The sequence below is a fragment of the Callospermophilus lateralis genome, unplaced genomic scaffold, assembly GCF_048772815.1.
Source record: "Callospermophilus lateralis isolate mCalLat2 unplaced genomic scaffold, mCalLat2.hap1 Scaffold_146, whole genome shotgun sequence".
Classification (NCBI taxonomy): domain Eukaryota; kingdom Metazoa; phylum Chordata; class Mammalia; order Rodentia; family Sciuridae; genus Callospermophilus; species Callospermophilus lateralis.
Genome location: NW_027512598.1, coordinates 1727244 through 1744134, shown reverse-complemented (window position 1 = coordinate 1744134; position 16891 = coordinate 1727244). Strand labels below are relative to the sequence as shown.

At 32.4% G+C, this 16891-nt stretch overlaps 1 protein-coding gene across 1 annotated transcript in view; it reads right to left on the bottom strand.

The window, feature by feature from the left end:
- Window positions 1-16891, bottom strand: part of LOC143387614 (cadherin-12-like) — a 229923-nt gene that overhangs the window by 12805 nt on the left and 200227 nt on the right. Inside the window, 1 exon segment of the mRNA XM_077108122.1 lies at window positions 15398-15534. Coding sequence (XP_076964237.1) covers window positions 15398-15534 — 137 coding nt within the window.

The following is a 16891-nucleotide window of genomic DNA, read 5'->3' as shown; positions in this document are numbered from 1 at the left end:
CACCTCTATCTGGAAAGCTTTAAAAAAATGAGTACACAAATATTTTGAATGATTGATTGTCATAAGTCTATAAAATTCAGTAGAAAGAAATTTTAAAATGTTGAACGTTAACACAAAAAATATCTACATGTTGCCATATGTCACTGTGAAATCTACTCATGTATACCAGTATGGACAGAGAATATATGAAATGAGGATACTTGGTGTAATTATGAAAAATATGTTGTTAATCTTGAAGAATGATTGTGAAAATACATATGATGTAGACATTGACATTGGTGAAAGCATACTAACTAATTTGATAAGAAAAACTTTGGCTTAGTTTTCAAAAGTTATTGAATCTTTCTTATTCAGTTATTTCATTGAGTTTCCCCATGTAAAACACAGGATATCAATAAGTCCTACCTCATAGATTTGTTGTATTAAATAAGATGATGTTTTACATAACTTTCAATGTTTTGGTGAAATTCTTATTATTCTTATGACCAGTTACATTCTGTGGAGATTAGCTAGAGACAGTTATTTTATTAGTACTTACATTTATGTAGTGCAGAATAGGGATAAAAGTCAGTAAATTTGCTAAACTTGGTTTAAATTTCTAAAGAAACTGTATATCAACAATAAAAATAAAACAAATGCTTAATACTTTAAAAAATTAACAATGAATCAACAACATTCTAAAACACATTATACAGATTAACTCATTTATGGTTCATGGTAACTATTATATAGACACTATCATCAACCCTATTATGCATGTGGAACTCTTAAAAAAGTTGGCGAGTTGTGACTTTTCCAAAAACCACAATTGAAGGTAAAAATGCTGACTTGGAATCAGATGTTCTGGCTCCTTAGTGCTTCTCAATTCTATTATATATTATTATTTTTAAAAAGCACGCTGATAATTATACAGCCACTTAAAGTAGATAAATAATTTATATTATGTCTTAGATTTTGCTGTTAAGAAGAATGACAACCTGTTCAACATCTGGACTATGGGAAACAGTCTACTTCCTATTTTACATGGTAAAGTGGGTTCAAGTCCAGAGCCCACATAAAGAGGAGAATTTCTTTTCCACTTTTTTCTAGGGTAGGAGTTTTATTTCATTAGGTTAGAATGAGAGGGAATTTCTTCAAGAGGAGACAAGTCTTATCCCTCAATTGAATTTATCTTAACAATCTACTTTTATAATATATAAAAAGGTTATCAAAATGAATTCAGGCCTACATTCATTCATCAAAAATTCTGGGTATTCTTTGAATTATTTAATTATTGCCCTAAAATGTCATTTTAGTTGATGTTTTCTATGAGTAAATTGTCACAAAAAAAACATCAATACTGTAGTAACTTATTATTAATAGTGTTTCTCCAGGGGATGCTTTAAGCGTTTTAACTAAGACAAATCTTTGTTGTGTGAAACAATTCTGTGCACTGCAGGACACCTAGATTTCCTGAAATTAAATGTCAGAAGCCAGCATTGCAAAAGCCATAAAATAAATGTTCAATCAAGGATAGAGGAAAAACAATAACAACAGCATGTTCATATTGCTGAAAATGAGTAATGGGTTTATGGATTTAATTCTGTCATTTTTTTCTCTATTAAATACATTTTTAATTTTTTTCATAATTAAGGGCTTAAAAACAATATACTGAATTCCTTAGTGACAAGCTAGGTAGGAAGAAACATCTCTGTTTGAGAACTACTGAAGTCTAATAAGCCTTGAAATTTTTAGTATATAATTTATAAAAGTAATGCAGCATTCTTTCATTTAGGTATATAATTTACTAAAGTATGTTGACAAATTAATGACATATTTTCTTTCTGACCGATCTAATCTATATTTCACAGAGCAATAATGAAATTTCATTTAACTTTGATTCAGCAAGAGTATAATGACCAAATATTTGACAACAAAATTATACAGGGTTTAGTTATTATTTAATACTTAAAAAACAAATTCAATTATTGGCTTAGTAAACATTAAACAACTGATGTCACACATAATTGTGATGTTCCTAATAGACCGTTTAAATTTCCATTATCATTAGTCTACTTTGTTTATATTTTAATTATCTGTTAATTAATAATTTGTGGTCCATTTATGATAACCAAGATATAATTCTGGTCAGGTGCAGGGTGCACATATGGCTGCTTTGAAGGCTGAGACAGGAGGGTCAAACAAGCCTCAGCAATAGCAAGGCACTAAGCAACTCAATGAGACCCTCTCTCTAAATAAAATACAAAATAGGGCTGGGGATGTGGCTCAGTGGTTGAGTGCCCCTGAGTTTAATCCCTGGTACCAAGAAAAAAAAAAGAAAGAAAGAAAGAAGAGAAATAAAAGAAAGTATTCTGTATTTGTCTCTCATGCCTTCAAAATATTTTGTCAGATGTTTGTCCAAATCCTAAACGATATTGCAGTCTGTTCTCATGCTCACTCAGTGAATGAGAATTTGAATTGCTTATTCATATTTAAAGTACAACTTTAAAATAAGGAAAAAGAAAAAAATTACCAAAATCAGAATAAAATAAGAAATATATTTTAATCATAAACAAAACAAAATATTGTAAAGAAATATGATAAGTCATTTTATTGCAAAAAATAGTAAAAAAAATTATGGTCAAATTCTTATAAAGATTCAAATGATCAAAACTGACAGAAGAAATAGAAAACATTTGTGTTCCTAAAACAGGTATGAAAATTTAGGTATAATGAAAAATCTCCTCACAATTAAAAGCCTTTTTCCAGATGTCTTTACTAGAAATTCTATCAAACGTTTAAAAACCAAATAGTGTAAATTCTTCAAAATAGAGGAAACATTTATCACAAAGCCAAACAGAAACTTCACAAGAAAGCAAAAGTACAGACCAGTATATTTTATAAACAAAGGCCTTTACCCCCTAGCTCAGCAACAGAGCCCACTTCAAGCCCTACCTGGGCATTACCTAGTGGGAATGGGCAACGCCCTGAAACCCAATCCTTGCCTTATTTGGGTGGAATATTCTTGAATATCTTTTCCCCATTAAACAGAAAGTTTCCCGTGCGCTCACTCTTTTGTCTTTCCATGGCTGGAGCTGACCCTTGGGGTCACCGAGCTGAGCCATCCTGTCTTATGTTTCTGTGCTGTGTGGTTAATTAACCATTTTCTTAATTATTGATACAGTCAGCTCCTTTGATCCCTGTTCATCGTCAGTCCAGCTAGGTGGTGATAGGAAAGGGGAAAATTCTCAAGGCAAAAGGTGGGTTGGTCCTCTCAGAGAATGAGAATATTTCCTTTCCTGTCTTTAATTTTATTGGGGATCCCAGGGAAGTTTCCAGAGAATCCTACCCAGGTCCACCTCTTGTCTTGACTGATAGCAGGATGACATTGGACTTTCAAGTCCTCACTGTCATCACAACTGTAGGTCACTTTGGACCAAGCTGCCTGTACTCACAGGAAGCTGTTCTTATAGATTCTATGATTTGGGTGGATTATACTTTTCATCCTGAATTACAGGATCTGGTATGTGTAAAAAGCCCCCCTTTTCAGAGAGAATAATTTGTATTCTAATTGGCATTTGGGTCTGCATTTTTCCTTCATATAATAGATAGTGTGCTGAGGACTCTTAACATATTCTGTCAACTTAAGCCAGGCAGGACTGCAGGTAAATTGGTTTTTAAAAAAAGAAAGTATGTGGGAATTAACACAATTAGTACATTTAATAAAATTATTCCCTTCATGTTCCCATAACTCTAGTCTGCCTGTTATCAATTGGAAATTAAATCAGAAATCTCTTTTAGAAACAGGTCACTAGTGACTATTCTTTATATATAACATTGATAATCCTAGATAAATAAGACTGTTACCTAAAGAGAATGTAAAATTCATGTAACTGTACTATTCTCTCCCAGGTCTTCTCAGTGCCAATTGGTTTCATAGAGAGCAAACCGAAGGTGATACATTTATGGAGAGCTCTCTTTTACATAGTACCTTGAGACTCTGTACCAGAATTAAATTTGCCATAGTGTCCTAGTGATCTACAAAATTCGAAAATTTTATATCTATGAATAGGTGAGAAAATGGGCAGAATCTTCCCTAAGATTTTTGCAGAAGCCAAAGCAGAATTCTGAGTCTCCTCAGTGTTTTTATCAAATCCTGAGATCTGAGATGTCTATGAAGGAACTGAAGAGCAAGAAGGCATGCTGCCTGAGATTGCCCAGGCAATTATCACCTCTCTTCCACAAGTCACCTCTTAATGCACTCCAGCCACCATGTTATGGGGAAACCCCTTTCAGAGCCAAGAGAGAGTTTTGCAGTATTCAGCTCTGTAGATACTCAATAAATATAGTCAAATAATGCAACATTTCTTAGAACCAAGTGAGAAGTCTAATACAAAATGTTTTGAAAATTGTAAAGTTCTAACAAATACCAGGTTCTGGTTATATTAATAAACATGGGAGCTACTTTGCTTCCTTATTTAAAAATGACAAGAGCTTTGGAATAGCTATATGAGTGAAAATTCCATTTTGTGATTGTGTACTAAATTATAACTACAATCACTTCAAAATTGGAATTGTAGCCTTTTATACCAAAAACTGAATTATAATTGTACAAACTGAGTATGATACATGTAAATGAGTGAATAATAAAGGCTTTCTTTGGCTTTCCTCTTTAAAGCAGTTCACTTCTAAATTGCAAGTCAAGTTAAACTATGTTTAATAATATCTCTGTTTAGTGGTGTGATCTGCAACTAGACTGAGCAATCCATAAAAAGGATTTAAATTATTCATAGATGCCTATGGTAAAGTCAAATATTACCTTCTGTGCTTCTGGATACAAAATGTGATCTCCAAAGGAAAAGAAATCCCTAATAATACCACTAATCTTTTTTTTTTTTCATAATGAAAACAGTATGAAGAGTAAATTATACATATATAAATTTAAAATAATATGAAGTATTAGATACTTTGAATTCCTTGAGGACAAGAACTGTGCCATATTTATCTTGACATTTAGAATATAACACAGTGCTAGTACATGATACTCAATTAAATATACAAACAAATAAATATAGTATTAAAAACAGACTAAGCTGAAAAGCTAAAACAGTTTCTATGGAGTAGACAAGACAAGAAAACTGTATGGATCATGCCCCACTGATTCCTTGGTTCTCAGTGTATGTTCCCTGAATTAATCCATGCTTAATAAAATCTATACACCTATCAATTCTATTTTACTTTATGTAAAACCATTTGTAATATAAAAGGTTATTCTCAAATTACTGCCTCTATAATAATTACAACAACATTAGATTAATATTTTATGGTCAACAAAGGATAAGAAAAAATGCTAAACATCACTAATCATCAGGGAAAAAAATCAAAACCACAATGAGGCATTTCATCATCCCAGCAAGAATGCTGTCATCAAAAGACTAAAGATAACAAGTGCTGGGAGAAAATAGAAAAAAAGGACCCCATGCACATTGTTGATGGGAATGTAAACTAGTACAGCCATTTAGGAAAACAGAATAATAATCCCTCAGAAACTTCAAAATTGGGCTACCATATGATATAATATTTCCACTCCTGGGTATATACACAAAGGAAATGGAATAAGTATGTCAAAAAGAAAAAATACACTGCCACATTTACTGTAGCCAAGAAAAGGAAACAACAGAAGTGCAACACTTGATAAATAAATAAAGAAAATTTGGTAGATATTTACAATGGAATATTATTCAGCCATGAAAACAAAATGAAATTCTATTACTTTTGACAATAAAAATAGAAATAGAGATAATTATACTGTATACTTCAGAAAGCTAGAGAAAGGATTCTGTTTTCACCATAAAGAAATGATTAATGTCCAGGCAATAGATATAGTGATCCTGATATAAATATTACACAAGTTCAAAGATTTTGAGATATTACTTGTTATTCCACAAATATGTATACTCTTTAGACCTTAATGTATTAGTTAAAGATAAATGTAAATAAAATTAATAAATGAACAATAAATAATTTGAAATATTTGAATTTTGAAAACACATAAAATTCACTAATATTAATTTTATAATAAAGATGATTTTATACCAAAATTAATTAACAAATGTCCTTTGGTAAGTAATTAAATTTCTGAAACACCCAGTTACAGAGATTTAATAAATCATTAATAGTTTATATTTCTATGTAGTTTTCTTTCATTGTAATCAACTAAGATGCAAAAGCAATAAGAATATAATGCACAAAATAATCAGTTGTGTTTTAGCCTCTTCTATAATTTCTTGATTATTCAAAATGTGGTTTATATCTCTTAAAAATATTTGTTCATTTCTATGCATTCATGTCTTGTTTGTCCTTCTACCTCCTCATCATTTTTTTCTTCTAAGGGCACATTTTCAGTTTACTTAACTTTTCTTTTTCATACTCACTTATAATCTATTTTGCTGATAAACACATATATCTACTGAGATCGAACACAGCACCTCATACATGCTAGGTGAGGGTTCACCACTGAGCCTCAACCCCAGCCCCACCAAATATATTTTTCAAAGCTAAATTGTTACTGAATTATGACAAGTATACACAAATGATGGCAATGATTTGTATGAGGAACAAGCATATTCTACCCTTTATGTTCAAAACTAAATTCAGAATTTGCAAAACACCATTATTTCTGTTTCTCTGTTCTACATCAGTTTACTGCACTCCTTACTCCTATCTCCTACCTGAAACCTGACCCCTAATACTGATATCTCACTTCCCACCCTGTATTTTCACATTAAATGAGTTTCAATTTTCATCATTTTAATCTTTCCATTTTCATCCACTGTCAATGCTTCATAGAACACTAAAGTTTTTGTCTTAAATTATAACAAATTTTTTTTTAGCTTTTTCTACTGTTCTCCAAACTTGCTTTTCTTAAATCCTTTTAATTATTCTTCAATCAGCATACATTTTCAAAAATACAATTCATACTTCTATTTTATTTTTTCAGCTTTTACCTCTTCATAATAATATTGAAATATCACATAGGCTGGAACAGAACACAAACCTTAATTTTTTCTCACCTTGATTATCTTTATTATAGGGATGAGAAAAGTATGGGGAGAGAGACAAAGACAAATACAAAAAAGTGTCACCTTTTACTCACCCTAAATATTTTCCATATACTTATTTCTTTTATATTCAATTACTTTATTCTTAGTATCAGTGCTTTTTCCAATCAAGAATGAAATTGATGATATTTCTAGTATCCAATATACTAAAATTTTAATATCTTTTCCCTGACATTATAGTTAACATGCAGCATTATTGTGGAGGTACTCCCTGATACCTTTCTCTCTGCTCCCACAGCACCCTCCTTCTTTGCTTTCTTTTGATTGACATTTTAACATGCTATTTTTTTTACAGTATACTGTGCTTTATGGTCATTATTCCATAAGCCCATCTAATAAAGGTTTTTTTTGTTTTATAAACATTAAAAATGGCATGTTAAGATACACTAAGGAATAAATAAATGAAAAAATATTAAAATATTGCTGTCTTATTTATACTCATGATGAATAGTTTTGAGACTCTAATGAATAGAAGGTATAATGTAGTGTTGGTGACTTAAATTGTTAATATGTAATATATTTCAAGAAAGGTTGAACATTCACAATATATTAATTACAAACATATCCATGTAGTTCATAATGTGTAATATACCTTGGAATCAAAGATGTATAAGATAAAGACATTTCTTCTAAAAGTTCATGCTAAATTAATAATATCACTCTACAAATATATTAGATATGATATATCATGTCAATGTAATAGTTTTGATATTTTTTTCTATTCTTGAACTCTGTCAGGTTAAAGGAATATTTCTGTGTTAATGGAATTTTATCATATTTGTATAAATATATATTTGTATATGGATTTCAGCAATTAGGTGAAAAGTTCATCATGTAGTATTTACTTCCTGAGAAAACTGATACTATTTAAGTAAAAAATAAGGCTGACATTAATGTTGTACATGTGATTTTGTTGAAGCAATTATATTGATTTAAAGTACTCTTAAGCAGTTTGATTATGTTAGTATACTCATAAGCAGTTGAAGGTTTAAAATAAAATATAAGCTCTCAAAACATAAATTTGGATTTCATTATATTTGCACAGCATATAATAGTGAGCAAAATGGCAACATTTCTAAATTAAGTTGATGATCGAGATGACATTAATGATTATTTTTTCCATGTTATATGATACACTGCAGAGCTTTATGAAATAGTTTGAAAACTTTACAAGTGATTCATTCTTCACAGTATCACTCTTAGAACTACTATTGAAATGTTGCCAATTCTAGTATAAATAAAATTTATTTTCATTTGAGAATACAAATTAGTGTCAAATAGTTACTTGGGGGAAGAATAAAAGAAAATTAGAAAATGGTAGACAAACTACCTAGATTCTACCAGGAATCTATGAAAAGGCTTCTATGAAAAGTAAGAGAAGGTTAATTATCTGGGCAACTGAAGGAAGAAAAAATGACATGGGCTTAGAATCATAAGCAATTGCTCCATGCAGTCATCAAACCTCATCTATGCTGAGTAGTGACAGGTTTCACATTTTTATTTCCCTCAATTTGTGCTCATCTTTAGGACACTGGAGAGTTTGGCAACATTCCCTCTGTACATCCAACTGTCCCACAATGGTTGCAGTATCTGATCTCAACATGAACTTTGATGCCTCTATGACTTTGCTTAAGCAGTTTCCCCACCTGATGTTTGTTTAATGACACAGGGTGCTTGTTTCCAGTACAGGTTTCTTGACAATAATCCCAGAAATTCTGATCCAATTTGACTTGAATGTACCCAAACATCTGTCTTATTAAAAAAATTATCCCAGATGACTGTGATACTTGTGATCATAGTTGGGGAGTAGAGGAAAAATAGTAGAAAAAAAAGGCAACCCAAGGATATTACTTTTCAACAGCATGCATAGAAATATTATAACTTTTTTGAAAAGTGATCCAATCAATGGGGGAAGGAGAGTAGGAGGGTACTGCTGGTCAGAAACCACAAAGAATTCCAACTCACCCTTGTCACCAGCTCCCTGGTCAATCACAGTGAACCAGATAATACACTGTGAGGCAGTCAGTGCTGGATTAAAGAAATGCATTCCAAATCCACCAACAAAAAAAAGTTGGAGAAGTACATGCCTTTTAGAAAGGTGTTAAGCAAAGGACATACAGGTAGAAACAACAAAATGAGGGTAGACTAAAACATATTGGAAAAACTAAATTCTGAGTGAAGCTTTAGGTGGCTGAATGAGACTACAGACAATCTTTCCCCTCTATTCCCTCTGTACATCCAACTGTCCCACAAAGGTTGCAGGATCTGATCTCAACATGAACTTTGATACCTCTATGACTTTGCTTAAGCAGTTTCCCCACCTGTAATCCCTCTTCTCCCTATGACAAGGTACATTTTTCCGTAAGTTTCTTTAAGCTTTAAAGTTTTATGTGGTGGTAGAAATTATTGTTCCTTGTTCTTACATGCACACAATGTATGTGTGTGTGTTTTAATGTTTTAAACACTCAGTTTAAATGAAAAGTTATATGGGATATAGTGAGAACACTTTTTATTTTGATTGGGCATTTAAATCATTTCACCAGATATTTGCTTCTCTCACAAAATTTTCAGGACTTCGAGGCCAGATAATATGGTTCCTAAATTTTCTTCTTTTTAAAATAACTTATTTAGTTGCCAAGAGTCACATAAAATAGTCAACCTTTATAAAATGGTCTATAATTATCACTGCCTTCTTTTTACAAGCTTGCTTTACTCTCTGTTTTTACATGTTGTTTAGATTTAGTAGTTTGCCTCTACTGAACCAAAATGTGGCAAAAGCGATGTGATGCAATTTCTCAGAGTAGGTTATAGAAAGTTCAATTTCATGGAGTTCAGGTTGAGGCTCAGTGGTAGAGTGCTTACCCAGTATGTGTGAGGCACTGAGTTCGATTCTCAGCACCACATATAAATAAATAACAAAATAAAGGCCCATCAATGTCTAAAAAAAATTACAAAAAGGATTAATTTTTATCTTTCACACATTCTCTGTCTCCTGTGTTTATTTTGATGGCACTGACTGAGAGTTGTAAATTGCCCTAGAAGCTGTCATTGACAGGAACCTGAGAACATCCTAGGAACAACAGCCTCTGAGATTCTAAGTCTCAAGTCCATCATCCTACAAGAAACTGAATCTTAATATCACCTATTGAGTGAACTTAATTAAGGTATAATGAGAGAACATTTAGAGGACTCATTTCACCCATGAATGAATAAATGAGATAATAAATGTTGGTGTTCTATGTGGCCGAATTCTGATGCAATTGGTAACATAGCATAATTATCTAATATCCCATAGTTAACTAACACCACACCTTTAAGGAGAGGTCTCTTTTCTACTTTCTCATAGGCTTCCTCTGCAAAGACTGAGAACCTGCTGACAAACAGCAGTGCTGTGCTTGAGAACACATTTCAAATCTTCCTCTCTTAATGTGTAAATATGATTCCCAGTATCATATCCATCTATTTTTGGAAAAAGTGTTACTGGTTTGTTTTTGTAGCATAGCCAGCCCATTTACAGAACATCTGTACTATATTTTTTATTCAAAATGCATTTGAAAATTACCATGACTATTGTTATTACTCATTTAAAATAAAGGAGGGAAGCAGAAGTTAGTGGATATGCATCCCAAAATGTATTTTGGAGAGTCAAAGGGTCCAAACCCAGGTTTGTCCTCTTTAGCTGTGTGGTGCTGGGCTATGAAGAAATGTCTCAAGGCATTGATTTCTTCACTCCTACACCATGGATAGTAATACTAACCTTGCAGTATTATCAAAGGGGACCATATGAGTTAATGGATACATAAGTATTAGAATAGTTTAACTATTTTATTATTACTTCACCTTGTCTGAGAATATAATTTCATAGCTAGTTTTTTGGCATACAGAGAATCATTTCAGAATATTCTGCCAGGGGCTGGGGCTCAGTGGCAGAGGACATATGAGGCACTGGGTTCAATCCTCAGCACCACATAAAAATAAATAAATAAAATAAAGGTATTGTGTCCATCTACATCTAAAAAATGTTTTAAAAAAGAATATTCTGCCAAAAGGTCATTTATTTTTACTTAAATTCTTCATCACTTTAAAACCACAGAGTGGTCAGTCAACCCTTTGCAACTTCTTTCTAGTGTTTACTTAAATATGAATTTTATGGAATTAAACACAGTTTTAACAATTATAACTTATTTTAATTCATTAATTTGGTTAATTTCTATCTATACTTTCACTGCAATGTCCTTAAGAATTGACATTATTTATAGTTTTCTCATAACCTACAACAAATGATGCTTTTCACAAATGGTTCTTAATATAGTAAATAAAATAAATGCATAATTCATGCTAAGCTTGAATTATAGTAAAAAATCTTATAACTTGATTTTTCTGTACATATGAAAATCATATCACATGTTCTATATTAAGTAAAACAAGTTGTAACATAAAAATATCTTCATGCAGAAACCTTAAAAATTGATTACCAAACAATTAAATTTCAAATCATGAACTTACACAAATATATGAAATTTCACAAAAATAGCATTTAGGAAAAGAGTTCATTGATTTTTTTTTTAATTATTTCATAATAAATGAAACCAATCCATGTTATTATTTGAATATCAATAAGAAGAAAATTGTCTCTTATGTAATTTGTATATATTATAAATATGAAATAAATTATAGGACTTCAGTGTCATGGTCACTTACCCTCTTTAAATAAGGGCATTTGTTACATTAACACCAAAATATTTAGATACATTGGCCTTTTGAAATTTTCTGATAATTTGAATGAGGTGAAATTTTGAAGCTTCCCTCTCTTTTAAAATTCTTGAGAATTATTTGGACCTCTGACTACAGCAACACTGATAAATGATTGATTTTTAATTAATTTAAAGTTTTTCTGTCATTGTACCATTTCACTTAACCTGAGAGGTTTTAATAGAAGAGTCAGGTCAAAACATATACTAGTTCAACCTGCAGTTTGGTCTACTTAAACAATTTCATTCTTCATGCAAGAGCAAGTAATGGGTATTTATTTCTCATCCATTCACTATGATAATAATATCTGATGAGTGGGATAGCTTGATCAATGAAGTCAGCTTAAGGAATTGGAATATGAATAATGTTTACTTTAAAAGTTCATTGGCAAAAAATAAAGACTCAAAATTAGCTTTTATTATGGAATCTCTAATTATCATGTGATGATATTTTGGCATCTTAGTTTGTCCTAGAAGACTTCTTTGATGGGTCTAATATCCATTCAATCGTCTTTGAACAGATACTGAATTCCTCAAAATGGAATTGATGGTCAGTCTGTTTTAGGAATATTAATTTGGCATCACTCTCATATTGTGTGTGTGTGTGTGTGTGTGTGTGTTTGTGTGTGTGTGTGTGTGTGTGTGTGTGTGTGTGTGAGAGAGAGAGAGAGAGAGAGAGAGAGAGAGAGAGAGAGAGAGAGAGAGAGACGAGTATATATAACCCACATAACTCTCATGAATAAGCATGGCTATACAACTGTTGGTACCCAATCCACAAAATCTACTTTGGTAAAGAGTCCAGGGCTCTAATCTTAGGTTTGTCATCATTAGCTGTGTGACACAGTGCTATAAACAATTTGAATTCCTTTACTCCTATACTGTAGATAGTAATACCTTGTAGGTTTATTGAGGAAATTGATTTCTTGGACACATGAGATACATATGTACAGATGTATCTTATATACCTAAGTTCCAGTGCTGACTATTAGGGCTAAGAAACTACTTGTTATCCATAAACTAGGATTTCCTTACTCTCATTTTGCTAAAATCTACAGCTTACAATTTAGGAGAGCATGTGCACTAATTATAGAGATAAGTAACCAAATATGGTTCTATAAATTTAGAAAATCTAATTTTTCAGTGACTGAAGACTTTTATTTTCACACAAGGGTTTATACTTTCTTCCCTGTTTTAAGCAGTTGAAGCTAAAGGCTCTAAAAGGAGGCCCTGGACATTATTTTTATGTCTATTCTCACACCATTACCATGGTTTTGTAGCTACAGGGAGAAAGAAAACTTTTATAGTATGGTAAAGATTACCAATGGATTATCCACAAACATTTAGCTTGAAGTAAGGCAGGGGTCTATTACTCCTACTTCAAAGTGATTTTAGCCAGACTCACAATGGTTTTGTATTAAATAGTTTAGGAAAATAATTTTCATAAATTAATTGTCCTCAAAATTCTATAGAAATTAATCATTGAAAGTTATCAAGAGGGAAGAATTAACCTAAGCAAGTACAGCAGATACAGAACAGAAGGGAAGAAAGATGTCCACCACAAGCGAGACTACAGAAAACAGTGTACAGAAAATGCAGGTGGAGGGTCCACCAAGACTAGCTGACTGGTATTCAACTCTACAATAGCACATTCGCTCAAGTAGTTCACTTCATACTCTTGTGTCTGAGTCTAGCTGAGCAAGAAGGTCCAATCTGAACAAAAATGACAAGGAAAAGACATTGTGGTAGCACAGCCTGTAATTTACCTTGGCAAGAGTTTTTAAGTTTCCTTAGGGTACAGTGGACATAGCAGATAGGAACTGGCATGGAGAAATTATACTGTTATCAAGAATTATACTGTTATCAAGAAGGCTGCTTGACAATCAAGAGGAAATTAAGAATGTCTAAGGTTTACCATTGTGTGGTGGTATCTGATTCCTATGCAAATGTCTTCAAAAGCCCCCAACATTAAAGGATCAAATCACACAAGAAAATAATTGGCCTTCAGACATTTACCTTTACTATCAGTGTAACTAAAAGCTAAAAGTGGTGGGACAGATAAAAGGAATTCATGCATTTTTATTTCCTTCACTCCCAACCCAAAAGACCTGAATATCTATATCCTTATCCCCACATTCTCAAATATACAAATTATGGTTTCTTTGTAATCTTCAGTGATTTATTTTCATTTTACCAAACAACAACCTTGACATGGAAAGTAAAAAATAACATTTTCATGTTTCTCACAATTCCATGAGTTAATATTAGTTTCCCAAGGCAATGGGGAGTACACTGTGGCATTCATCTATCAAGTGGAATTCATCTAGAAAGTATATTGGATGAGGGGTTTCAAGACTGACATAACCATCAACTGACATGTAGTGTTGGAAGGCTGAACTGAGCCCCAGTTGTGATCTGAGCATCAACAGGCGATCTCTCTTTTATGGGAGCCTCAGAATAGCTAGACTTTCCACATGACAGGTTGAAATTTTAAGAGTTAAGTGTTGAAACAAACAAGGCAGTAGTTATTTAGCAATCAAGAGTTACCTGAAAGTAGTGAAATTGGCTAAAGATAATCTAAAAGCATGGGGTAAGGTATCTGACTGTTCATGTTGAGCCGCAGTTGTTACAGATAAAAAAAATTGTTCCACATTTATGCCCCCACCGAGTTGAGACTGATCAAAACCCCTCCACAGATCTATTCATAGCTTCTCTCTGATCTGAAAGGTGAAATTAGCTGCAAAAGTGTTATAAATTTGCACCAGATGAACAAAACAAATGAGAAAATGAAATGAAAGATACTTAGGGATTTTCCAAAACTTTTAGGAAATCATAAGCAGAAGAACTAGGGAAATGCATTTCTGTTGAAAACAACCAAGTAAAAAGAGTCAAATGTCACATTTCCACTCTAATTGATTACTTAAAGAAATTTTTATCACATTCTCTATTATACTGTTAAACCATAAGAACTACAATTAAGCTCAGTTGACAGGATTCTATTTTGGACCAAGCAGAAATGAACACAAGGAACAATTACAAACAATTCTAGGGATTCTCTGCAGCTCTTTGCAGAATCGCACTTAAAAGTGTATTCCACAGTTACATTTATTAAAAATATATTCTAGTTACAGGTAAGAGACAGGGAGATGATTTTTTAAATGCTCTTCTTGATTTCAAAAAATATTTTAGAGTGAGTAATTTTATTTCATTATTATTTCTTCTTGACCAGCCTATGAAACTCTTAGGATCATGCATGGCAGAAAAGCTGTCACTCTGGTGACTTTTTGAGAGTACAGAGTGAAAATGATGAGAACTCACAATGAAATGCTTTTCTAGGTATTCATGCGATACTGCAAACAGGGCTCATTGGCAGCTGTCACAATATCTCTGGACTTATGCTAGGAGGAAAAGGAACAGGTTTCTGAGTTTCCCCGGGAGACCACTCAGCTGTCATTGCAAAAATGAAAAACTTCTCAGCAGGGACTCATTTAAAAGTGTTAAATCCAAAGAACTGCGGTATAACATTGATTCTGTCCATGCCATACTTACTAACTTTACTCGCAATTATGGAGAAATTATACTGTGCAGTGCTTTCTCTGTCTAGAAATTCATTAGTGGCGATGGTTCCTTCTGTTCCATCTATTGTAAAGTAGCTGTCCCCATCACTCTTCCAATCTATGAAGTACCTGCATGTGAAAAGAGTAAATGCAAATGTGCAATGATTACACATTAATCATAATGGCAGTTAGGCTAACTTGACACAGTTCCTTATTTTTCCTCCCTGTAGCTATTACCCACCTTGCAATAAAGGAGAGTGTAAATGACAGCTTCTTTATTGCAAAGTCAGTATGCTCAAGGGGAAACTGGAAATAATGAAAGATTTAGTACTCCTGCTGTTCATATTATTTTAGGGTCTTGACACCTTGAAAGCTCAGCAGAGACTGAAATTCTAAAGCTGACCATGGGTTTCCTTAACCTGTTGAATATTAAACTTTTTGAGCAGTAAAAAAAAAATCCTTAACAGTGGCTGTGAAAGGGCTTTGGATGAGGGAGACTTCTGCAAACAATAACAAAAATCTATGCCAGAACTGAGGTAGAATCTTGATGTTAACACAGACAGGGGAAAAAAATCACATTATGGAAAATGAAGGAAAAACTTTGACAATTTGGTGATTGTACAAAAATATTTTTCTTTATACAAACATAAAAGAGCCATTGCTGTTTTATTATACTATATGTCAGGACAACTTTCAAAAAGAAGTGGTGACCTTTGCTAATGATGTCTTTTTTATTGTTTTTATTGTCTGACATATTTGGTAATAAATGTTGCTGACTTATGTGAAGCAATAGGAGTAGAACATCCAAGAAAATGAATAACAAAACAGAAATTTCATTCACTTAAGTCGTTAGGAAATGGTGAACACATGAACTGATATGTTATCAATTATAATAACAAGAGTTAGCATTTTTAAAGCTTGCCATATTTCTCTCGATGTTGATAAATATTATCATTAATTCATACAGTAGCTCTAAAATATATTATCAATCTCCCCACTTTACTTATGAAATTATCGAAATGAAACCATAGAAAAAAGAAAGAATTTGTCCAAGTTTACATAGATTCAATGTTTTATGCTGATATTTGAACAAGTCAGTAATGATCCCCATATGATCATCACTCTGTATTATTACCAAATTGACAAGGGATATTATAAGGAAGAGCTCTGCTAATCATATGGTATGATGCACAGAACATTTACAAACATTATGTTTCTGGCAGGGGAACAAAAGATAGGTTCATAACAGTGGCTGAGAGCAGGTGACATTATTGCAGCTGGCCCATTGAAATACCCATGCCACAAAAAGTGATTCTGTGTTCATCATGAAAATTCAGTTAAGGGAAGTGTATCTCCAAAGAGCAGGTTATTATTCTGGCAAGCTTGTTATTATTCTGATAAGTTTGTAGTTCTCATGTCACTGCAGTCAGAGATAAAAACTTGTTTGCCTTTACAAATGAGATTTATGAACTAAACTTGTCAATAT